Source organism: Colossoma macropomum, unplaced genomic scaffold, assembly GCF_904425465.1.
Source record: "Colossoma macropomum unplaced genomic scaffold, Colossoma_macropomum, whole genome shotgun sequence".
NCBI lineage: Eukaryota > Metazoa > Chordata > Actinopteri > Characiformes > Serrasalmidae > Colossoma > Colossoma macropomum.
In genome coordinates this window covers 25,574,278-25,601,127 of record NW_023494809.1, presented here as the reverse complement: position 1 = coordinate 25,601,127, position 26,850 = coordinate 25,574,278, and the positions used below count along the sequence as shown (strand labels likewise).

Below are 26,850 nucleotides of genomic sequence, written 5' to 3'. Positions count from 1 at the left end.
AGCTTACATTTGGACATTTTATATGCATTTTGCTATTTGTATCATGGTGGTGTTTCCTAGTTCAGCTTGTATTGCTGTAATTTTATACATAAAACATATAGAATAAATTCAATAATATTATCTACTAGATTTTTTGCCAATACCGATAATTCTGTGGAGGCTCAATATTGACTGATATTATCAGTCAACCGATATATCAGTGAGGCCCTAAAGTGCACCATCCATGTAACAGTATGGATGATGCTTAAAAAGACAGTTCCCTCCTGAATTCATCACTTTTCTGCAGAACAGGCTGATCAGTCATCTTTGTCATTACTCTTCTCTTCCCCAATCATAATGACTCTTTCTTGGCTCTCTGTGATCTGCAGCTCCACTGGGTCACTGCTCACAGCTCCCCCGGTCACCACCTCTTCACCTCTACCGCAGCAGGACAACAGGGTCAGCTAGCTTTGCCCATCCTTCACGCTCAGCCATTGTAATATGCCACAAGTGACACGGTGGGCTTCACTGTTCCTGGAGACGGTCCTGCTGCGGGTGGCTGGCCTTCACCCTCAGAGCCGCCTTTTGGCCTGACGCTGTCTGCAGCGCAGCCAGTGGGTAGGCCAGCTGTGGCCACCACGAAGGTCGCATGGTGGCCATTGGCACGTCGCATCGTCCTGAGAATTTTGGTGCCCTTGGATGAGTTTTTGTAACTGGAACCTCTCTCTGGAGCAGAACACATCAGCAGGGCTCGGAAACATCTGTAGAACTGGCACACACGCACACACACGCACACACACACACACAGGGAAAGACAGTGATGGAAAGATTTCCGCACTTAGCAACTCTGCGCTGCCTTATAAGTTGAAAGTTATGTTTGTTTTATTCAAAGAAACACAGTACAAATACACATTCAGTTATAGAGTAAGTTAATTAATTTGCATTTGATTTAGGGTGTTTTCACACTTGCACAGTTTCAGCATTAAAAGTGCTCTCAGACCCTTCTAAATGGACCCACATCATCAGAATATCTCCTCAGGTGGTCTTGATATGCTTCATTTGTGGTTTGTTTTGCACTCAGATTGATTAGTTCATGGTGAAAACATGACTCTGCTTCATGTTCTGCTTTATGGTTATAGAACATCCTCCTGTACATGCACAGCCACAGACTATAAATTGGAGGTCATGTGTTTCAGTGATTTTACCATATGAACTGTGTTCAATATAGAAGCATTTATCAAAAAATAAGTTCATGAATAACTGTAACTGTTTAATGGTTTTTAATAACTTGCTTTTACTGGGGAATTTTGACATAGTTTCAAGCATATCTTAGACAAGTCAGGCACCAACCTTCATTTATTTAATTTCCAATCAAAATGACCATTAATTACAAGTTAAATGGTGGAACTCCTATTATGGGCCTCCTAACAACCATCAAAGACCTGGTAGACACCAAAACTGACCCCATCAGATCAACAGCACTTCAAGCTTTCATCTCTGAGAGAGAGGAGAAAATCAAGCTGCTTCAGATCTGAAAACATCCACAGGTGTTTCTGTCCATCCTTCCACTGTGAGAAGACGACTCAGCGCTGTGGGTCTGAAAGGATGTGTAGCTGTCAAGAAGAACCTCACTGAGAAAAGGAGACGGACACATCAAACAAAGAAGCTGAACAATGGACTGACCACCCCAGAGTCCAGACCTCAACATCACTCAATGTGTTTGCATATGCAAAAACAACTTTTAAGACTGAACTTTGGAAGTGTGAAGAGGCAGAGACGCACTAAATACTGAAATTTTTGATGTTTAAATGTTCTGCTTTCTGGGTTCTGTTTTTCCTGATGCTGAAATATGAGTAACTTGTACTTAAAGGCTATTTTAACTGGAAATTAAATCAATGAATAGGGGTCTCTAACTTTTGCATGGTATTATACGATGAATTTGAACTCCACGTGTAATTCAGCATTAAGTGAAGTCTGAAATCTAAAGGAGTTGGTGTGAACAACAAGTGGTCTCAGTGCTAAAGAGGACCAGAAAGAGAACTCCATTAACGTTCACTGCCCACAAAACAAGTCTGTACAACAATAACATTTATATAATTCAAATTGTGATAAAATATCTTGGCTCATACATACAAATATAAACATGGAAAAATGGAAAGTTCAGAATCTCCACTTCCAACAGAATTTCTGGTGATGAGTGAGAAATAAGTGATATCAAATTACACCATGCATTTGTTATCGGCAGTGATAAAGGTGACTTCTAAGGGATTACCTAGGCCTATGTACTTAAGATGCATGACACAAATTCAGCTCTGTCCAAATAACCTGTTTGCGGTAATAGCCTGTCTCGCTGCAGTCCGTAATCATCCTTATTAACTGAAACCGGGAGATTGGGAAGTCCGTCTTTTGTCTTGTGTTTATTTGCCTTCACTAAATTTGCAGATCTGGATTCCCACCGAGCGCGGAACAATAAATTGGAAGCCAAACAGAGGATGAGAAAATAATTAAAGCACTCAAAGCCCAGCCGATGCTTCTGGGTCCTCTAACGTGGACTGGCTCGTTTGCAAATTAAAGGCTTTCCATGTTAAAAATTCATGAACTTGTGCAGGACCTCTCAGCGAGGGTGGAGGCAGTGATTATCAGTGATAGCGGCACCTATTTGGAGGTGTTAGCTCTCCAGTGAGAAAGCATGCGTGTCTCGCCGCATGGCCTGCGGCGCTACGCCAGCCGCATGCAGATCTCATACAGATGTGTCTGCTAATGATTCATCAGGGCATTTGAAATGAAACCATGATGGACCCCCTCCTGCGCCTCCCCCCTGAAATTGATGACAAATTGTGGTTCTGGTTTAGCGGGGGTTCGGATCCATGCAAATGAAGTCGAGGGTCTCCATTGTTGTCCAGCCAAAGCATTGTTTTCCAGCTCAGTTTGTTTCATTATAGATAAAGGCATTCCTAATTAAAGGGTGTGTAGATGTGCCAGGAGTGGAATACATTTTCCAGGGAAGCTTTTCATCTAATATGGAACCAATAGTCACCACATCCATACAAAATTTCCTAGACTTGCTTTGAAGGTAGAGATTTGACCAAAACTTTCTTGAGGAGAGTTACTGAATACTAATACTTATTCAGAGGATAATTAATGCAATTTAACATTCAGAGGCAGCTGGTCAATATTTATAACCTATAATATATATAAACCCAACAAACAATGCTTGGTTAACAGGCGACAGGATGCATTTAAGTATTATTGATGTTACTAATATGAGCCTTTAAATAGTTTAAACGAGGTGGGCTACATCTATTCCTCCCATAATATATACATGGAAGCAACTTCTTAGGCTGGCTTTGCATTGCTTATATTGTTTAGTTGCTTGAAAATAACATAAAACTAAGTTTTGCTTTCGTTGCAGAACGTAAATCCTCCTGCAACTCACATGAAACTTTGAAACTCAGCTGCAACACATGCAACCATCTCAACTTTGTGAAACATGTATGAAACAGCTAATTAGAACAGTGATTATGTACCACGTTATCATGACAATGTACATTGATACATCATAGAGATTAATACAAAACAGCCACTGGCATAACATCTCTTGGATACTTGAATACTGCTTATTTTGCCAACTAGTGGAATAAGGCAAATTGTTCCATGCAACATTGTTTTTGCATTTCTTCATGTAACTCAAGTTGCATGAAAGTTATATTAATGCAATCTGGAACCCGCCACTTGCATAGGTAACAAATTTGCCTGCAGACCAGAAGGTTCTGGGTTCAAAGCCCAGGTCTGCAGTGCAAAAGACCCATCATTATAAAAGCTTGCATTTCACTGTGACATCCTGTGACTTAGTAGCATAGCACTCTACTGTGGATCAGAAGGTTCTGGGTTCAAAGCCCAGGTCTGCAGTGGAAAAGGCCCATCATTATAAAGGTTTACATTTCATTGTGACCTCTTGTGACTTAGTAGCATAGCGCTCTACTGTGGATCAGGAGATAATGGGTTCAAACCCTAGGTCCACACTGCAAAAGGCCAGTCATTATAAAGGTTTGCATTTCACTGTGACCTCGTGTGGCTTAGTGGTATGGCGCTCTACTGATCAGAAGGTTCTGTATCAGATCACAGCTGAGCTATAAACAACTGGTGTGGTGTAGTGGATAACACTACTGTCCTCTACATAGCAGACTGAGGTTTGACTCCCAGCCTGGGCAAAGATGCTGTGTTACACCAATTGGGCAAAAGTATTAAAGCTACATTTGCCTACTTCTGTAACATGATTACACTGTAAGTGGCTCCTCCTAAAGCATAAAGTCTAATCTAAAGGAAGCTGTATACGGTGCTTGCAAACCTTTTCAACACTGATACATATAATTAAGAAGAAAACCAAACAAATAAGTAATACATACATAAATACATACAAGACTTTACATCCCTTGTGAAAACGTAGTGAACTTAGTATACTCCCAGGTCCAACGTATACTTATAGTCAACTACATTTGCTCAGGAGATGTCATGGACTGAAGCAGAAACATTCCATCTTAAGCCATTCCTCTGAAGGTCTGAAGGTTAGCTTCTACTGCTGTATTCAGATACAGTTTAAGGTTGAGTAAACTCTAAATAAAATGCAAATTGCAGCAGGGCAGAAGAGGATAAAGAGAAAGCGAAGGAGCTGAGAGGGTTGGTGGTTGATTCAGAGGGTAGTGGTTGATGGCAGTCAGGCTGCAGTTACACTTGCGTCCCAGAACACAGAGCTCCACTAATGGTGTAAATGGCCTTTTAGTGTTGAGTTAGTGAGACCGAGATGCGATCAAGCGTGATTGTGATGCCCCAATGAACTCCTCTCTAAACCCTTCTCAATCTCTCAACTATAACCTCATCTCGTCCCCAACAGAACAGCAAAATCACTCTCACTTTCATATGTCATTATTATAAGCTATTAGCAAAAGGTGAACATTTTAGGTGAACAATTTATTCTGGTTTCTAATAGCCTTGGGCTGATAATAACTATTACCAACTAATGTGATGTGTTGATATTATGCAATATATTGTTTTTTCGTTCTTTGCCATATTATTTATTCTATGGCTTCAGCTTTATTTAAAACCATTCCCTTTGTACACTCATTCTAATGTATTATTGGTTAAACCATATAAAGAATTGCACTTAATTACAACCTATACAAACAGAACAACAACTACTTAACTACATGCTCTGGCTCTGAACACCACTTGAAAAGATTATAATGTAGATTTTCAGCCTGGGGAATGCTTTAGAAAATGCAAAGGAAAAAAACTCCAGTACATCAGATCTGCTCTCTTGCAGAGAGTGAAATGGATGAGAGCATCTAATTTACATTATCATTCAAGCTTAGTTCCGAAACATGACTGACTTAAGGCAAGAGGGCACAGACCCAGCCAACACCAACCTTCTAATGTTGGTAGCTTTTTTAGAATGTCTTTCTTTAAGAAAGATCTGGTAAACTAAATGAACCAGAGAGGCTGTTTTTTTTTACCTAAATCATCTTGCATTTTCAGTGATTTCAGTGATGTTCAGATTTCAGTTGGCCTAATGGAAAGCGAGGTGTAATCACACCCAGGCCACACTGAGCGGATTACAATCAGATCACTCGACCCACATTCAGAGGTGGTCAGAGACAGACCATGTTTGACAGAAGGGTGAACAGAAAGTGTTTGATACCCGCTTACTATTTCGCAAGTGGAAATGTATCTGCTGAGCGCTGCAGATGAGAGGGTAAACAAATCCTTCCCATTTTGACTTAAGCCCCTCCTATTTGGAGTCAAGTTCCTCCCATTTGGAGCCAAGTTCCTCCTATTTGGAGTCAAGTCCTTCCCAGTTGGAGTCAAGTCCATCCTATTGGGAGTCAAGTCCCTCCTATTGGGAGTCAAGTCCCTCCCATTGGGAGTCAAGTCCCTCCCATTTGGAGTTAAGCCCCTCTTATTTAGAGTTAAGCCCCTTCCATTTGGAGTTAAGTCCCACTTATTTGGAGTTAAGTCCTACCTATCTGGAGTTAAGCCCCTCCCTTTTGGAGTTAAGCCCCTCCCTTTTGGAGTTAAGTCTCTGCTAGTTGGACTCAAGCCCCACCTCTGTGGAGTTGGTCCAGCCTGTTGAAATACATTTTTGAGTTAGAGTTATCCTGAAACCAAGAGCCTTCTTGCACTCCAGACTGATGAAACTGTCCAAACCAAGCTTATTGACGTGTAACATAAAGAGGGAAAACTAAAGGGACCTAAAATGGAAATGACACACATGCTGACATGCTTTTTATGTGGCAAAGTAAAGTCAGATTTCATCCGGTGAAACCGGAGACACATTTTAGTGAAAAGCATAAATGGAACTGGACAAAAAACATGTTAATGCAAGGTGTGAACATTCTAGAACAGCGTTAAAGGGGGAAAACATTCTGGAAGAGTATAAAGGGAGAAGAACATTCTAGAACAGTGTGGGTTGGGAGAACATTCTAGAACAGCGTAAATGGAGGAGTACGTTCTAGGACAGTATGAATGGAGAATATTCTAGAGCCTCCTCACAGTCACAGGTATGACAAATCAATCAAACGATTGGGTTGTGCCGGTATTGGGTCGGTGTGCTCTGGCCTTTATTGGGCACTGCACACTTCACTTTAAATCAGATATTATATTTGTCCGTGCGCTCTTGGCTTTGCTGCATGCCCCCAGTAACCTGGCAGATAATCTGTAAAGAACAGCAGTAATCAATAGGTTACAAATCAATAACAATAGATCAGGAACACAATGTGGAGGGAGGAGAGTCTTTGGCGCTGGACTTTGCAGGGTAAGACAGAAAGCTGCAGTTTTGAGTCGTCATTCGAAACAAAGATGCTTGTGAAAATCAGCAAAAGCAATGACTCGTGGCTCGTACCAACATGAGAAGGACCTGTAAACGAACTGTTTAACCCTTAGAAGCTGGAGTTATTGCTGGTGGTAAAAGCATGTTGTAAACTACTAATCAATACCACATTCGTGTTTGTAAATAGGAGATATGATTAGAATCTAATGAAAAACTATTGCTATTACTTTTTTGTCAAAAAAACTGCCACAGTTTTGTCATTGATGCTGAAACAAACAGAAAAAAGCCAAAATTGCAGAGATGAACCTGTAGATACAACATCTAAATTGAATTTCGTACGCAGTGTACTACTACATTTACCATGAAATTGTATAATTTCTTTGAAACAGTATAGAAATATCAGTAATAACTCTAAACATCTAAGGGTTAAAAGGGGTGTTTGTTGTAAATATGTTGTTGGGCTCAGTTCCTACAGGAGACAGCAGCATATCTGTACATCCTGTCCCAGAAAACCAGTGCTGCACTGCAGCAACAGCAGGCTTTTCAGCTATCTGCAAAATAAAGCCTTCAAAAAATATCAGATGGGATCCCTTTGTGTTTGAACAAATATTGCCCCAAAGAATGCTTAGATATCCCTGTTTATGGAGCATCAAGAGAAATCTCTGAAGAAACAGATTAGCAGAGCAAAAGGGAACAAACAGAGAAAGAGAAATTTGTTGTTGAAATGAAAGCAAACCATTTATCACCATGGCTAAAGCACGTTTACATCTATCCTAGCCGTCCACTCTGGGCTCCACATCGGCTTCCTTCCACTAAAACAGCAATGCGCTGTGTGGAAGTGAGTGAATCACAATGACGTTGAATATATTACTCCAGGTTTTAGGTTTAGCAGACAGACAGTGACTGAACTAAAGCCTCCAGGCGGCACCGCTCACTGTTCATCCACACTGGAAACATCTGAAACGTGCAGTAATGTGATTCAAAGGTATGAAGCGTCAAACCAAAACTGACTCCTGAGGTCTTTGTAATACAGAAAGGTAAAGGTGAGTGCGCTTTCCTCTGATTTTGTTCTAGAGGGTTTATGTACTGCAAATGTACAGTACTGTGCAAAAGTCAGAGACCACCCTTCACTTATTTAATTTCCAATCAAAAAGGCTATTATTTATTTTTCAGCATACAAAAAGCATATTTACACGGAAGCTTTAACGACTAAACAATCTATTATTTCCAGTGTTTACTGCGTCCACTCTTGGCCTCCATTACAGCTTCCATTCTTTTCAGGAGACTTACTTTCAGTTTTTCCAAGAAATCAGCAGGGATGTTTCTCCACACCTCCAGTCAAGTTCAGTCTTAGAAGTTGGTTGCACTTTCAGCTTCTCACAATCCAAGGAATCCCAATTAGAACTCAGTTGGACTCCTCAGTCCATAAAACATTACTCTGCATATCAGCTGTCGAGCTTCTGTGTTCCAAAGTAAATATTCTTCCATTTGGTCGTTTACCTTTTGCATTTTCTCAGTAAGGGTTTCTTAAGAGTTACACATCCTTTCAGACTCACACCTGTGGATTTTTTTTAGATCTGAATCAATATTGGAGCTTGATTTTCTCTTCTCTCTCAAAAATGAGAGTGCTGTTTATCTGATGGGGACAGTTTTGTTGTTGTATCAGGTCTTTCACGATTGTTAGGAGTCCCATTTCCTCTAAAGCTTTTAATAATAATACGTTTTGGAAAACTTTTGGAAAACTGTTTTGGAAACACATGTTTAACATATCTACCTTTGACTTTCCTCTTCCATGTGCAAGCAGATCATTATTATTATTATTACTATTATTATTATTATTATTATTATTATTATTATTTAATGGCCAATTTGACTGGAAATCAAATAAATGAAGGGTGGTCTTTGATTTTTGCACAGCTCATAATATCCACTGCTCCTGCAGCAGCTGCCCATATACGGTTTGTCTGAATTTCATGAGAAATGGACCACAGAATTGTCTAAAATTGCTTGTAATACATTTTGTTGTATTAACATCCAGTGTAAGTTAGGATTGCTTTTTTTTCCTTCTATTATAAAGTTACCATTTTGGAGATACAAGGTTTTGTTCCAGCAGTGACTATATACACTTTCAAACTGTGAAGTCCCTCAATACTTCATCATCATCATCATCATCATCATCATCATCATCATCGTTAACCGCTTAGTCCAGCTAGGGTCGTTGTACCTCAATACTTAACCCACTTCAAATCTTTTATATTACTTGTGGATTATTTAATGTAGTTTATGTATTTCTCCTTTATTTTTCATAACATTTATGTGAATATCTGCACCAAGACCTTTTCCAAAAAGGTAACATTACAGTAGAAGGAAAAAACATACTTTACTTTTAATGTAAGTCAATGTAATCAGACTTTTTGGTCTATTGATCATGAAATTTACATACAAGGTAAAGGACAACAGGCATTTTCAAATTATGCTAAAAACTGAAAAACAAAAAAATGGAGATGCAAAGTTTTGTTCCGACAGTAGCGATATTCTCACACACACACACACACACACACACACACACACACACACACACACATATACATATCTATCTATCTATATATAAAAGCCCAGAATCTGGCCTCCTCGCTGTTCCCAGAGTGGCATATACAGTTCTAATAGGGTGTGTGGGTGAGTGATGTGTGTGGTTGTGAGGTGGGTGCTGCAAAGGGTCTAGAAATGGACTTCGATTCACAGGCTCATTACAGTGCACAGAGGGGAGCCCACTCTTCCCACAGAGAAGGTAAAGGTGCTAGAGGAACACTCATCAACAACAGGACACCTGGACACTTCTTTAGATAGTTAACACTTCGGTTTAAAGCCAATCAAACATTTCACTGGAATATGGCTTAAAATGGCCATTATTGAACAACCCACAACATGACATGGAAATGGAAAAATGGTCAGGCATGAGGCTCTTTGGACATAAGGCAGTCAGTGCTAGTCAAGGGCACTGCGGAATGATACAAAGCCAATATACACACCAGGGCATGCCTGATATTAAAATTCTGTGAACAATATTGATTTTAAGGAGCTACAAATTTGACTAAATATTTGACTAAAAATGAATAATATAGGCTGACATGCTTTTTATGCCAAATATTTGATAAGGTGAAAAATTACAGACTTCAGTGGCTTAGTAACATTGTTTTTCTGACTGATATGATCACTAGTTGTCAGTGATTTATCTGTTTTCAAATATGAAACATCAGAAACTTAGAGAAAGTCTTAAATAATATAAATGCGGTAAATGTGTCAGAATTCTTTGTTAATTAACTCTAATTCTTTTCTTCACAAACAGATTTGTGTGATATGCTATACGTTAAAAGTTAGGCTTGGTTGCATTTTTCATGTTTTTGTTATATAACCATGTCTGTGTGTTATGTTCAAATATGCGAGGTCAGCTTCTATTGCTGCAATAGACACGGTTAGGTTGTGACTGTCTCAGTACAGATGTGCACACGAGCATGAGACCTCATGGTTTCTTCACATCAGACATGTGCTGCTTGCTGTAACGTACACTATATGGCCAAAGCTATGTGGACACCCATCCTAATTAGTTCAGGAGTTTCAGCAGTACCCATTGCTAACAGGTGTATAAAATCAAGCACATAGCCATGCAGTCTCCATAGACAAACAATGGCAGTAGACTGGGTCGTACTGAAGAGCTTAGTAACTTTAAACATGGCACTGTCATAAGATGCCACCCTTGCCACAAGTCAGATTTCATTCAGCTCAGCCAAGAAGCAGCAGACCTCACTGTCCTCTGCTGCATCACTCAGAGTTCCAAACTGACTCTGGAAGCAACATCAGCACAAGAGCTGTGCATCGGGAGATTCATGAAATGAGTTTCACAAGCCTAAGATCTCAATACGCAATGCCAAGCGTTTGCTGAAGTGGTGCAAAGCACAGTAAAGTGCCAACAGTAATGTTTGGTGGAGGAGGGATAATGGTCTGGGGGTGTTTTTCAGGCTTTGGGCTCCTTAGTTCCACTGAAGGGTAATGTTAATGCTACAGCATGCAAACACATTTTAGACAATTATATCGCTGCTGTCGGAAGAAAACCTCGTATCTCCATGTTTGTCATTTTTCAATTTGTCATATTTGGAAAATGCCTGTTTCCCTTTACATTATGTGTAAATTTCATGATGAATGGACCAAAAGAAACGGCTCAAAATTACTTAGAAAAAGTTCTGGTTCCATTGACTTACATTAAAAGTAAAGTAGGTTTTTTCCTTTTCCTGTAAAGTTACGATTTTGGAGATACAAGGTTTTCTTTCAACAACAGTGATATGATTCTGACTACGTAGCAACAGTTTGGGAAAGTCCTTTTCTGTTGCAACATAGCTGTGCTCCTGTGCTCCAGAGCGAGCTCCATGTAGACATGGTTTGACAAATTTGGTGTGGAGGAACTCCAGCGGCCTGCACAGAGCCTTGACCTCAAACTAGAGCTGAACGACTTGGGCAAAATACTTCACTGCGATTTTTCTAACCAATATTGTGACTGCAACTTACACTAACATTTCATTAAGATACTTTCTATACATTGATGTCCAGGCCTTTTAAGACCAGCACATCCTTTTTTCTGACTTATGGCTGGAATACTGAACATAGTGTGCCAGACTGCTAGATAGTTGTGGGTGTGATGAAACAGCATATTGGCATGTTTGGTTGTTTCTGATTGGTTGAACTCACCTACAGGCATAAGCTCTGTGTTACTGGGTTGAATTTCCACTCTTAAAACTTAAGACAACATTTCTATAATGCATGCCATTAAAAAACTGCAGCTCTTGCGATTTGAAAATTGCATTCTTTCAAATTGCAATATCGATATAAAAATGATTAATGTTTCAGCTCTACCGGAATCCTCACTGAACACATATGGGATTCTTGTCCAACATCAGTGTCCAACCTCATAAATGCTTTTTTGACTGAATGGGCACAAATTCTTAGAGGCACACTCAAAATCTTGTGTAAAGCCCTCCCAGAGGAGTGGAGGCTGTTATAGCCACAATAGGGGTCAACTCCATATCAATGCCCATGTTTTTGGAATAAGATAGCATAAGGTGTGATGGTCATATGTCCACATACTTTTGGCCCTAGAATGTAAGACATGCCAATAATTATCTGTGCAGTATTGTCAGTATGTAAATATCAGCTGATATCAGCTAACCAATGTATAGGCAGGGCCCTAAAGGAGTTACAAGAAAAAAGCATTACAGAATAGCCACACTGTTAATTATTACCAGGATTTTGTACAATATTTAACACAGTTTTTTCACAGTAAAATACCATATTCATTTTATTGCAAAAAATCAACTAGTCAAGATATTTTCTGTAATAACATAAATTACTGTGAGGTTGACGTTGAGCTGTACTGCACAGCATTGTGGAATATGACAGCAACAAGGTTTATACAGTTTAACAAAAACATTTAATTTTTTCACCATCTTTTTGAGTAAATTATATGGAAAGTTAAACTGTCTGTAACATATGTATTTGAAAAACACAATCTTGAGCATATATAGCGCAAAACATGAATAAATATCTTCATTGATGCTATTTTTGAATTTTAGTTTAGTTTTATCTTTTGATTCATTTCAATTTTCTGCTAAAATTAAAAAGTAAACCCTTTCGTATGTAAATTTATAGCAAATTACTGGCAACTGAGCTGCATTACTTTTACAGTTGTTATGTAAAAATACAGGATATTACTGTATTTTAATTACAGCTTATTACTGTAATCAATTAATTAATTACATTACATTATTAAGTGTACAGCAGAATACATATACACCACACTAATCCTGTGGTCCAGTTTACTGTGGAGTCACTGTACACAGTTGTTACTTACTGTTAATAAGATGCAGTAAATTACTGTGAAAGTATTGCGACTGGTCACATATCATCCACTCAGTGTGCATATTATGTGTGAATATTATGAATCCATATTCATAATATGCACCATGATTACAAAATGGTATACATGCGCATTTTTAAGGATTCTGTTTGTCTGGTATAATGAGAGGTATGGAGTTCTCCAGCTTGTTATGTTAGACTGAGAGCTACGAGCTAAGACCAGCTTGATGGTCAGAGACCAAGTGGACTCCTGGGAACACAGAACATGTGTATAGAAATTCCATATTTATGCCAAACACAACCTGCCCATGATTAGAGAATGATACATGCACATTTCAAGGAGCTGATTTGAATGGTATAACGAAAGGTATGGAGGAATAGAATACAGCCAAAGACACATTAGAGGGGGCTATGGTCAGAGATGGACTCCAGGGAACACATACCGTGAACATAAATTCAAGAGAGTGCAAGAAGGTCTTAACAACCTCCCACGACATCCTACTTGACCTTACTGTGAGGCTCTTGGGGAACAGTTTTCCCTCATTAAGTAACAACAGAAATGACAACTGATGTTGACATTCATGCTTTATGACTATTCAAGTGAGGCATGTATGGCCCTGGTTTCTATACACTGTGAGGCAGTGTTAGCCTAATGAGTTGAGTTCTCTCTACTACTGAGATGAGGAGGTGATTCGCCAAGGCAAAAAAGTGAGAACATAAGAAAGAACTGCTTTTCCACACCAATTACGCTGGTCTGCAGGTGGCCCAGAGTAGCGAAGGCCAGAGAGGCACTGTGTTACATGCTTATTCGGCTGCGACGTCTCTTAGGAGAGCCCTGCCTCGGAGTGCGCCTTATTTTGCAACCTGCTGTCACTATGACTTATTTCACCATGTGTCAATCTGCATCACTTTTCAATTTTCGAGTGCAAGTGCCACCTTTAAAAGCTCCTGGAGAATAATAGAGTTATTCCGCCCAAGGGTTTGACTCGCGAGTGCGCAATGTGCACTTAATAAAAGAGAGAATGCTAACTGAGGGAGCCTCGCAGCACGGCGGTGTTCGTCAGCTCTCAGGGGCGTGAAAGAAAAATCAGCAAACGTAATTACCACACACCATGACAGCTCCCCGACGCAAACGATACGAGACTTTCTCCTGTTTACTCACCAGCTCAGGAGTTTCCCAGCTCATTCCTAAAGCAGAAAGTTGTGCTCAATCACTTTTTTTTTTTTTGCCTCTCTTCCTTCCTCATCTCCTCTCCTGCTGTCACTCCATCTCTGCCAGGCTTGGAGACACAGACCAGGTGGATACTTGAATCTGTACAGCACTTTAAGTCTTCAACTCGCCTCAACTCACAGTTTCCATGGTTACGGGCTGGGAGGAATTGAAGACTGAAAATGACATACAGGGGAACCGATGTCTTCTTCGATGAGTTCGGCTGAACGTCTTCATTACTGCTTTATTGCATGCATGATGATGCATAAACATTCGCCACCAAGTTAGAATGAAAAATACAACTTCTTGCCCATACAGGCTACATGGATGACATTAAGTCCATACAGTGACAGGTTTTCATGCAAAAATAAGAATTCTTCACAAGTAAAGGACAAATTGCATACATTTGCGTGAAAAAGATAAACATCTCAATCCAATAAACATTTTCATTTATAGCTGTTTAGAACTTTAGTTTGAAGGATGAGACAACAGCAGGCCAGTTATAGTTTAGTTATTTGAGCTGACTGCAATTCTTTTTCAGGCGAAAGCTTCCTGAATTATGCGTTGTGACAGAATGGAATAGAATGTGAACTGGGTGCGTTTTCATCCATGTAAAGAAAATAAAGCAGAAAACATCTGGAGAGACATAACATAGGTCTTACAAAAACAATGACTTGGTGCTATAAGCCTGATGGAATTTTAGCTGACGGTCAACAACCATATCCTTGTATCTCCAAGATGATAACTTTACAGGTAAAACGAAAAAAACCTACTTTACTTTTAATGTAAGTCAATGGAAACAGACTTTTCTGCAAGTCATTCTGGGCCATTTCTTGAGAAATTTACACACAATGTAAAGAGAAACAGGCATTTTCAAATTATGTCAAAAACTAAAAACCGTCAAAAATGGAGATACGGGGTTTTCTTCTAACAGCAGCGAAATAAATAATTGTAATTTAACAATTTAACAATTTAACTGTCTTTTTATGTTTACTGTATATATCCATTAAAGTACAAGCCTAACGTGGCCAAACTGGCTGATTAGCTGTCTTGTTTCCTGGCTGTTGGCACTGCCCTCTAAAGGTGGTATAGCACCAGTCAGGTGTTAGAAATTTCATTAATTTCATAAGATTGATGATGCGTCTCCATAAATGTGTTTTTTGCTTTCTTTTGTCTCCATTTTCCTCATCGCAATGGATGAATAGGTGCATTCACTTTCTGTTTGTTGTGGTGTAAATATATGATTATGAAAGCTAACAACTGCAGAAAATAATTGCAGTTACCTTGAAAAACTGTGATCAGCTCAAATAACTGAGATTAGGAGATTATGTAATAATTGGGTCAGGCCTTGGTGCTAAAACATCTTTAGAACGGTGAGTGATGTTTGTTTATTTCAGCTCGAGCTGCGTGTGTCATCTGCTGGGAGTTACTAAGTATCAGCAGCAAAGAAGCCATTTTAGGCTTGTACTTTTTATACAGGGAGATTCATTCGAAAGAGGCCCCGAATATTCTGTTGTAACTCCCGTTAGGATGAAGCAATCTGAACCAAAAAATGTGCTACATACATTGATGTATGTGTAATCAATTGCATTACATGCGATGCGAGAAGTGATCTCCGTTTTCTGCCAGACACATTTCGACACGGTGCTCCATGTTCCTGAATGTATTGGCAAGCATTACAGAGGTTAAACGTCGTGACGGCTGTCCGACGCCTACCTCACCGCTCTGATGCAGGGGCATCCCAGCTTGTTCGAAGCTCTGTATACTGAGGAGCACATTGCACGTTGTTTCGTTCAGATTGCTTCATCCTCGAGAGAGTTATTACAGAATATTTGGGGCCTCTTTCGAATGAATCTCCCTGTAGTTGCCTGAACAAAAAAAATGAACAAAAAAAGAAAATAATTGTTAATCACAATTATTTATACAGCAATTAATCATCACCTAAAACGTCAACATTGTGACAGGCCTAAGCAATAGTAAGCCCAAGAGAGGGATAAGAGAGAGAGAGTCCACATAGTGGACCTTACGGTACTGAACAGTGAACACTCATTAAACCCTTAAACTGCAGAATAATTACTCAGTTATTAATCTTAAGACATTTTACTTTACTCAGTAACTACACTCATAAAAAATATGGTTCTTCAGGAGTTCTTTAATTAAGACTTTGGTTCTATATAGAACTATGAATACTCAAAGAACCATTTTCTTGCTTAAACCTTTTCGAAAATGGTTCTATGTAGCACCAAAAAGGTTTGGCTATTGTTACAAGCTTGACATTGTAACAATAGCAGAACTTTGTTTGGTGCTGTATAGAACAATATACAACACGTTCTCCATTAATCAGAAGAACGATTTCACCATGCAAAGAACCGTTCAAGCATGCAAATGGTTCTTTGTGTGTTTATGGTTCTATATAAAGGGTTGTATTTACTAAACAATCCTTGAAGAATCATCTTTTTAAGAGTGTAATATACATTTCTGTTAATGAATATAAAACATTTGTGTACAGTACTGTGCAAAAGTTAAAGTCACTGATTTAATTTCCAGTCAAAATGGCCAGTAAGGACAAGTCATTTATTTTTTAAAGGAAATTACAAAAGACTCCAACACTAAGTACAAAATCACATCTATCAGTATTTATTTATTTGTCAGCTCTACTTTTATGCACCTGCTGCCACTTTAACTCTTCCATCCATCCATCCAATCTACAGCTGTGTCCTCCTAACAAGAGCTGTTACCAAAGGAGTCACTGACATTATGTTCCCCTTCAAACAGACACATTCACACAACTAACCCACATCAGCTTATTTCAAATTTTGTTCTCATGTGTATCTAAAGTGGCTAAAGGAGATATTTCTGAGGAGATTAGATATAAGATAAATCCACTTTTTTAAAGAGAGAGAAAGTCAAAGGAAAATGATTGAAAAACAGGAGTTTCCAAAACCCCAAAAAATGACTAAAAGCTACAGAGAAAATGAGGCTCCTAACAACCACCTGGAAGACCTGGTACACACCAAAACTGCCCCCATCAGATAAACAGCACTTAAAGCTTTCATCTTTGAGAGAGAGGAGAAAATCAAGCTGCCTCAGATCTGAAAACATCCACAGGTGTTTCTGTCCATCCTTCCACTGTGAGAAGACGACTCAGCGCTATGGGTCTGAAAGGATGTGTAGCTGTCGAGAAGCCACTACTGAGAATGACAATTTGCACTAGAACAATGAAACTGGGCGTTACATGTGAAGTAAGGCTTTACGGACTAAAGAGTCGCGAGACGCAATAAAAGCAATTAACATCTAAGACTGAAATTTGGAAGTGTGGAAAAAAGCAAAGAGTGAAGTAAATACTGACACATTTAATACCACATTTAGTTCTTGAGGGTTCTGTATGATCTTCTGTTAAATATGCTTTCTGCTATTTTCTGATGCTGAAAAATGAGCGCCTTGTACTTAATGACCATTTTGACTGGAAATTAAATAAATGAAGAGTGGTCTTTGACTTCTGGCCACAAGTCTACAGGGAAAGAGGTCAAATATATAATCAAGGAATAAAGAAAAACATTTTCTGAATTGTTTTGTAGCCGTCCTATAATTCAGAGCATAAAGAACTATAGTTCTGGAGATATTGATTAATCACAATTACAGACGCATGAACTGCATTTGTGTTTGACGTTAAGAACAGAATAATCCATTTCGGCCCATTGGGTATAATACAATAGCTCTGTTTGAAGAATCAGGCTTTCTAAAAGGTGTAATTTTTGAGAGTCAATTGGAATATACAGGGGGTTGACAGAATAATGGAAACACCAGGCAGTGCATGGATCTACTACTAATTAGACGTCAGGCACTCTTTTGTCCAACAGTCCTTCGTGGAATGTTGTTGTACACGTTTCCGAACATTTCTGGTGGGAAATTTCACCATCTGTCTAGAACAGACTCACTGCTATCTCTGAACAGCTTAGAGAAGGTAGAGTGGGTTCTTTTGGGCCTAAATGAAGATCCACCCAGATTTAGAAAACAAAAGAATGAAACACAACTCACCTACATTACTTTCTTCCACTGTTCTAAGGCTTTAGTTACACTCTTAAAATATGGTTCTTCAAGGGTTCTTTATTTAAGACAATGGTTCTGTATAAAACCATGAACACTCAAAGTTTCCTTTGCATGATTAAAGGGCTCTTTGCATCGATAAATGGTTCTTCAGATTGACTGTGAATGTGCTGTAAATGGTCCTATATAGAACCTTTTTGAAAAGGATTCTATATAGTACCAATAAGGGTTCTTCTACACACTTAAAATATGGTTCTTCAATAAAGAAAATGTTTCTATGTAGAACCATAAACACTCAAAGAACCCTTTGCATAATTAAAAGGCTCTTTGCCTCATGAAAGCGTTCTTCGGATTGATGGAAAATGTGCATGAATGTGATACAGACGGTTCTATGTAGAACCTTTTTGAAAAGCACAGCACCCAAAAGGGTTCTTCTATTGTTGCAAGCTTAACATTGTAACAATAGATGAACCCTTTTGGGTGCTATATAGAACCCTTTTCAAAAAGGTTCAATACAGAACCATCTTCAGCACATTCTCTATCAATCTGGAGAACTCTTTCATAATGCAAAGAGTATTCACGGTTCTATACAGAACCATTGTCTTTACTAAAGAACCCCTTGAAGAACCATCTTTTTTCAGCATGTATTTTTATGATGTCAAGCTTGTAACAATAGACGAACCCTTTTGGGTGCTATATAGAACCCTTTTCCAAGAGGTTTTATATAGAACCATATAAAAAACACGATTAAAGGGTTCTTTGAGTCTTCATTCGTATGTGCTCATTAGCCTATTGTATCTGGTTTTGGACTGTTTTGTTTCTTCCTCTATAACCGATCAACCAGCGGCTTGACCAATTAACTATTAATCAACAATTATTTTGTCTCTCTCTTTATTTTAGAAGGCTGGTCTTTTTTCTGATCTTTAGTCTCTTTATATGGTGGTCCCACTACTTGTCTGCCCTCTATATCAGTGGTCACCAGCCCTGGTACTGGAGAGTCTAGTTCCAACCACAACCTGCCACACCTGTTCCAGCTATTTAACTTTTTCAGAAGTCATTGATTGGCTGATCAGATGCAGTACCAATGAAGGTTGGCTGTTAGATACAGATTAGAGTTAAACTCTGCTGGAAAGTAGATCTCCAGGTGGACAGATGGTGACCACTGCTCTATATTATGACTTTGACCAAAATAATATTAATTTATAGTTACCTGATTAGCTTGGTATTTTACTTTAAGTACCAAGCTAAATAATGGAACTTTAAATCATATCTTTGACTGAAACTTACTTGTTGCTCATCTGGAGACCTTTATACATAATGCATGCCTGAATTTCGACATTTCTGGTGACACTGCTCACCTGCTTGTTCATGAAGATGTAGATGACCGGGTTGATGACGGTGCTGGACTTGGCGAGCAGAGAGGGCACAATGCTGGCCTCCGGAGTGACCAGGCCGGGCTGGCCGAACGTGGCCACCAGGGCCATGATGCCGTAGGGCAACCAGCACAGCAGGTAACACACCACCATGGTGACCACCAAAAAGAGCACGCGCTGCTCCCGCTTACGACTCACCACTGTGTTGATCCTGCTCACCTTCATTAGAAAAGCAGAAGAAAAACACAATCAGGAAAACAGCATGGATGGTTTGATGGTTTCTAACAGTGTAATGTAGATTTATGTGCAGCTATAAAAGTATAAACCGTCCAGCTGCTAACTGTGCTTCTGTCTGAAAGTCAAAGATAGTGGAGCCTTTTATATGTAACTGAACAACCAAGGCAACAGCCTCAAAGACAGAGATTCACTTGATTTTGTATTCTGTCCCCAGTCAGTGCCTGATAGCAATGGCTACAGCCACAAATCAATTATTTTCGACCAGACAACAGTCAAAAAAATAAAAAAAGGGACTGAACAGGCTTTCAGATAAAGCGCAAATGAAAAAAAACCCCTCTTTCTGAACAAACTCCAGCCTTCTGGCAGTCACTTTGGGCCTCTAGTTCATTGGTCTATTGACAGCAATAAACTACTATCGAAGACCAAATGGCCCTTTATGGGCATTGGCTTCAGTCAGCTTTACAGGCCCTGTTCTAGTATCCCTAGTGCCATATGGTTGGTCTCAACTCTACATCTCTGGCTCTGACCTGAGCTGACTGCAGTGGTAGTGCTTCACTTCACTGGTTTTAAGTTGGAAAGGAATAAGGCATGATAAGCATAAGACACTGCCGCCACAAAGTCTCACCTTCACGGCTCCATTATAAGTGTCAAATCCCACCCTTCTCTTTTTTTGTCTGTTATGAGCACGTGTACAGCACTCAGTGTTAGAGAGGATGTGGTGGTGTAGCAAATGCAGCACCATAATGGCTGGAAGTATTAAGAAAAGTATGAAAATAACAAGGTAGATTCATATATGTGAAGTGAGTGGTTGATGTTAAATGCTAAATTAAGTGAACATGTAATCAAACCTGATGTTACTGACCACACAGCAACTCTTCAGTCATGTCAGATACACACAGTCCTGAATAGGCATAAGCCAATATTAAAAAATGTATCACAATAATAGCATAACTTTTAATCACAGTTTATGACAGGGGTATTTAATTAAAGTTCAATAAGGTCCAGTCAGAGAAAATTCTTCAAGCAAGGGTCCAGAACATCATAATGTCTAACTTGCATCATGATTCAGTGCCATATACTGCTTGAAGTAGCCTAGTAGGTATATCAACATCTTATACAGTCAACAACTGAATGTCAAATCAAATAAAGTGCAATTCAGTCATATTTCAACAACACTTATTGTCAGTTTTCTCTTTTTAGATCACGTCATGTGAAATAACTTCCCTCTGACTCACTTTCTTCTCCGACTGCTGTTTCTCGCCTCGTCCCTCCCCTGTGTGTGCATCACTCACTAGAGTCTCAGTGCTCATCGTAATGCACAGATCTCATTGGCTGAGTAGCGTCACATGTGATATTTACAATGCATGCGAGTGGTCTGTGAGTTTCTTGGGCCATTAAGGCCACACCGTAATGACTAGAAAAGTTATGTCGATTAAAATAGGACCACCCCGTTGAAATTAAATAATTCTCCAGTTTATAGGTTATAGGTCCAGGTCCGCATAGGACAGTGTCTGGGTCCGGACTTGGACCGCAGCCCGCCTATTAGAAACCTCTGGTTTATGATATTATAATTTGTCCTATGTTTTACTGTCGTAAAGACATGTTCTGAATGTCATTTTTAAAATAGCAGCATACAGACATATGCAAAAGTTAACACTCCTGGTCAAATTGCATGTTTTGTTGATTGTATGTTCCAATTTTACACTGAATCATATTACATCATAAATATTTCAACTGAAAACCTAACTCTGAATATTACTGAATTCACCTGTTAGCCAATTAGCAATCTGCCAAGCTGCTTGTTAAACAAAACCTGTTCAAGTTTATTATAGTTTTCATGCATTTTACTCTACACACACAAAGTTTGTGACTGCAAACACAAACGTATTCATGACACTGAGCATTCTTTCCTTCTCCATGCTGAGTTTATCATTTTCAGAGAGAAAAAGTTCTTCGCCTGCTCCTCCTTCTGCCGTGCTGCGGCTGTTGCGATTGCTGTCAAGCTCCGCTCAGAGGAGGGAGTGTATCACATGATCAGAGTGTGAGAGTGCAGTGGGAGCTTGTGTGATAGCAGAGCTGCTCTCCAGCTCTAAAAATCTCTGATGAAACTGCAGCTCGTTTGACTAAATTCCAGTGATGGCGTCCACTTAATATCACGGTATACTGAACTACCAAATGCTGGCATGTCTCATCCTAAAGCATGCTCAATACAGCAAAATGGAAATAGGCATGCACAAGTTGTCAGTGTTTAAAAATAAGCATTTTAATGCATGAAAAATGAGTGTTTTTTTAGTTTTTAAACATCTCCTCGCTTTTCCAAAAGTCGCCGCGTCCTAAAGCACTGAACCTACAAAGAAAACTTTGTTTGACCTGGCCAACACCAGCTAACCAGCACACACATATATTTCCAAGACACCAGTCCTCTTCTATAGATTGGAAAATTAGAAGCAATTACTCATGTATAATAACCTTTGCACACACACAAAGAGGCAAGGGGGTGAGAATACGCAGAAACTGAAACGCTGCATCTGGTTTGCCTGAATGGGTTTGTTAGCAGAATGCCTCTGAGCGTTTCTATATTGCTAATTGAGTTGTGGTAGAAGATTCAGGGACATTAAAGCCAGCACGACTAGACATGTTAATTGTTTCTTGCTCAGAGCTACGGCCCTCATTAACAGCAGCGAACACCTTGCACTTTAAAAGTTTTAAAAGTTTAGAAAATCCATACTCTTGACAGAAAAGTTTCAATGAGGTGATAATAATCAATATGAAATTACTAACATTTTTGAGGATTCAATTCTCAGCTTCCTTAAAGTATTATTTATTTTTAAAGTTTTCCTTTAGTTTAAAGAATGGTTCAGTGAAAAAAATCAGACATACATAATTTTCTGCTTAACCTAATTGTAGTAAATCAGCCAAAACATGTTTGGTATCTAAATTTTGCTTCCTTAGTTTAGCGATGGACCTGTGGGACCAACACTGCTAATATACACTAGTCAATAGTCACCCAAAGCTTTTCCATAAATATATCCTTCTCTCAACATGATCAAACCACATCCAGCTCTTCCTTAAGGTCAAAGAGATTCTTGATGTGGTTTAGGACACAGTATGACTTACTGCAACCTATAAAAAGGAACAAAACTTCACTGTGTAGCTTAATGCAGCAGGCAGCCATTTTAGACAACAAGCGTATAACGCTGTCCTTTACATATGGATGTACACTGTAAAAAATGATTCAATCTTTTAACCCCTCAAAATCCCAGGTTTATTACATACTAACGCTTATTGTTGAGTAACTACATAGACTTCAATGAAAATTAGTTGAGTTATTCTCAGGTTGTAGAAGTGTGCAGTAAAGCTTTGGGCCCACTGGTGGGCCCTGGCCATTTAGGGGTTAATTTAAAGTTAGTAACCTAATTACCTCAAATTTTGAGTTTACTAAACTCCAAATAAGTTAACAGAATGTAAAACACAGATTTTTGTTCTGTTGACTCAGAAGTTCGGTGAACTCAATATTTTAAGGCAACCACATTACTTTTGCTGTTAAAACATCTAATTATTTTAACAGTGTAGGTCAGAGGTCACTAATAAGCGGACTGCAGTCCGAGTCCGGACCCAGACGCTGTCCTATGCAGACCTGGACTCAGCCAATCAGATCTGTGCATTACGATGAGCACTGAGACTCGAGTGAGTGATGCACACACAGCAGAGGGACGAGGCGAGAAACAGCAGTCGGAGAAGAAAGTGAGCCAGAGGGAAGTTTTTTTTCATGTCGTGCTCTAAAAAGAGAAAACTGACAATAAATGTTGTTGAAATATTACTGAATTGTACTTTATTTGATTCGACATTCAGTCGTTCTCTGCATAAAGATGTTGATATAACTACTGGGCTACTTCAGTAAACAGTATATGGCACTGAATCATGATGCAAGTTAGACATTATGATGTTCCGGACCTTTGTTTGAGGAAATTCTCTAACTGGACCTTATTGAATTTTAATTAAACCCCTGGTGTAGATTATGTTCACGATTTCTGATGTTTCTATTTATAAAGCATATATCTTCATATTCAAGATTACGATTATTTGTAAATACAAACAACAGAAATCTCAAATATAAATTGCGGTGTTCATATGATGTCGTGCACACAAAGGGGAGTCAGAATTCAGTGCACATATCATGACATCAACAAGTCTGTGCAACCTAAATGAAGACATGTATGCGGTTTGAGCAGGTTGAGAGAAGTTTTGGGGATGTATTTACACAAGCAGTTTGGGTGACTGTTGACTTCTAGTGTTTGTTGGCAAAGTTAGCCTTAAAAAAAAAAGCAAAAAAAAGAAGCAAAATTAAGATACCAAACGTGTTTTGGCTGATGGACTACATCTAGCGTGAACAGAAAACCTTTAATATGTTCTATTTTCTATTGAATATGTGTAAACCTCTGTATATTATCTAGTCTGCTTAGTATGCTGTGTATTATACATGTGTGCACTCATCAAGGCAAATACCTTGTAGGTGTGACGTAATTAGTGAAATAAAATTGTGATTCTAATCTTTGTTTCTAGCTCAGATATGATTAATTCTCCAAGACCACATGTGTTATTTAACATGCTTGCAGATTCTTGTTTTTTCATTGTAATCCTGGAGCTCAAAGCTGTTATTTAACAATTTGAGATCCCAGTGTTGATTGATGGACGTGGCATTAATTGGCACCCTGTTGATTTGAACCACACTTGGTATTTCTCCCCTTCCTTGAGTTAAATCTAAAAATGAAGCACCCTGAGGCACAGGAGGACACAAAGCGGGGGTGCACACAGTGAATCACGCAGCCAGAGAGGCACGAAACAGCCCTGGGATGAGTAGTCCTTGAAGTGAACATGACCAGATGCTGCTGGAGGTGGCACAGCTGTGGCCGCACTTTCAATTAAGGGTGAGGGTTCATGGGGAGGCAGGTTAAAACTTGCGTTTGAGCTGGGCAAAGGACACAGCCACTTCATATCACGCAGCGGATTCGCTGCTCTGAAATCACTCACTTTTGAGTGGCAGGAGGAAACTTTATGGTGACGATGAAAGCAGCTCGCGGAGCTGAGTGGAATTGGAGAGGATGGGAGTTTGACACCTCGCTATATGAAGTGTAACACTAGCTGAACTCTCAAACACACAATCTTCCTTCTTTATTGGCGTTTTCTTTTTTATTTAACAGGGACAATACACATTTATCTACATCAATATCTCATAATGTGATGGCTAAGTTCCATACTTCATGGGTGTGAAGTCTAATGTAATTACTAAACTTTTAAAATGTAAATGTTTTCATGAGCTGCATTTATAATTCGTTTACATTCCAACTTTTTCCCATTTGTTTCAATGTCAATAACAAAAACAATGCAAAATGTTAGGGATTGTTTTTCTTTATGCAAATCAAAAAGGTATTCTTCATCAAATTCAAATCATACTAAAATATCTACCTCTTCTATAAACATACATTTGAGAAAGAGAACTGAACCTTTCTAATTGTTTCAGTGAGTTGTGAGTGAGAAATAATTACAGGGGTGCAAATTCGGTCAGACAAATTGAGGGGAAGGCTAAAGCTAACATACAGCAATTCAAACTGCAGGTACAATATTAATAACCAGCATTATGCCATGCAAATAATGATTTTATAATCATTCATCTATAAAAGGTAGGGCTGGTTATGTTGTCCTACAAGGGTAATTGGCCAAACTGCCAAACTATGTCCAGTGTGGGAGCAGCACAGCATCACCAGCAAAGAAACACCATCTGTGTCAGTGAATGCATTGCCCAAGGGCACAATCAGGAATACCAAACCCAGGGATTTGAACCCAGAACCTTCCGGATGTTGGATCACCTCTCCTAACACTCTCCTAAGCATGCAACAGCTTTGAATCACACAGAAGAGCACGATATTGCTGCATACAGGTATATTTTATAGGTAATTTAGGATTTTATAGCTATCAATAATATAGGCTATGTAGTTTTTGTGTCAATCATCCCGAGACCTCCAAATTCGTCTCGCATCATTTAAAAATGGACACGCCCACCCCTCGCCAGCCCTCGTTTATTGGCAGTGCCTCTAAGGGTAGTTATTTGACGATTTTTATAGTAGTCAAAGTGTTATATGGCATTACTGCTGAGAAATTGTATTTAAAAGCAAAAATTACATCTTTCTAAATTGCTTACCTGTTAATTATGGAGAGATAAGCTTAGACAAGGTCATATTGTTATGGGACGGCAGGGAGGCAGACCCAACTGCAGAGGGGAAAACCCGTGAGAAAGGGTCTTACATGAATTTATTGAGGCATTGGAGTGTGAATTTGGTGATTGTGCACATTGGAGTTAAGGTGACCCAGAGCCAGACTTGAACCGTGGATGTACCGATTGGCGGTCCGAGGAGTTACAGCTGCGCCACCGAGAAAAAACACCCCAATGAATGGGGAAACAAATAGGCAAACAGGAGACGCTGAAAGCAGCGTTCTCAAACAAAGGCTCAACTAGAAAAGTGAAATAAAAGATAATCAGAAAACAAAAATGACTTGCTCTGTGATTCTGAGAGGAAGGCAGACTTTATGTTTCACCTGTTTGCTCTTACTGAATCAAACACCTTTCGTATGGCTTGGAGCCGTTTGTTGCTCAAGCCTTCTTTTGACTTTTAAGTAGGTTTGGGGCATTTTCTCTCTTCTGTTTTTTCCAGCCCTCTTTCCTTTTCTTTTCGTTTTGTTAAATACTCACCTGGGCGAAGTACCGTACTGGTCACCCCTCTACAAAAGTGTCACAAAGGGCTGCTGTTTGCCACAGCCTTAAGTAGAGGAGTCCACAGGTGTGCCAGGTTGGGCCTAATCAGCCCGAGGGCTTCTGGGAATTGGAGTTCCCTGAACTTATGGCACCTCACAGCCGTCGCCCTCTGCTGGCGGCCGGCGGCGCAGGCTGGGCCCTTATATATATATATATATATATATGACAATCCACAAAAATAATGGAATGCATACATTACTCAGTCCATTTAAAAAAGATCAACATGTTAGACTGCGAGTGCTCCACTATTTATTTAATTTATTTATTTTAGTTTTTCCTTGTGTTTGCATCCCAGGAGTTCAGGAGAGTACAACTGGTTATGCTTGTCGTTATTGCTGCCAATAACAAAAGCATTAATATTTATTATTTCTCTTTCATAGTTTATTTGAAAGAAGCAGAGATGTTCTATCAGAAGTGTGGATTCTAAACGTTCGACCATATGTGTTTTTGTGAGAAAACATTTTAT

General features: G+C 39.2%; 1 protein-coding gene across 1 annotated transcript in view; it reads right to left on the bottom strand.

Moving 5' to 3' along the window:
* Positions 1 to 466: 466 nt before the first annotated feature.
* Positions 467 to 26,850, bottom strand: part of tmtopsb (teleost multiple tissue opsin b) — a 72,982-nt gene continuing 46,598 nt past the window's right edge. Inside the window, exons 3-4 of the mRNA XM_036558336.1 lie at positions 19,322 to 19,555; positions 467 to 748 (exon numbers count right to left, since the gene is read on the bottom strand). Of these exons, the coding sequence (XP_036414229.1) occupies positions 467 to 748; positions 19,322 to 19,555 (516 nt within the window). The remainder of the gene's footprint in view (positions 749 to 19,321; positions 19,556 to 26,850) is intronic.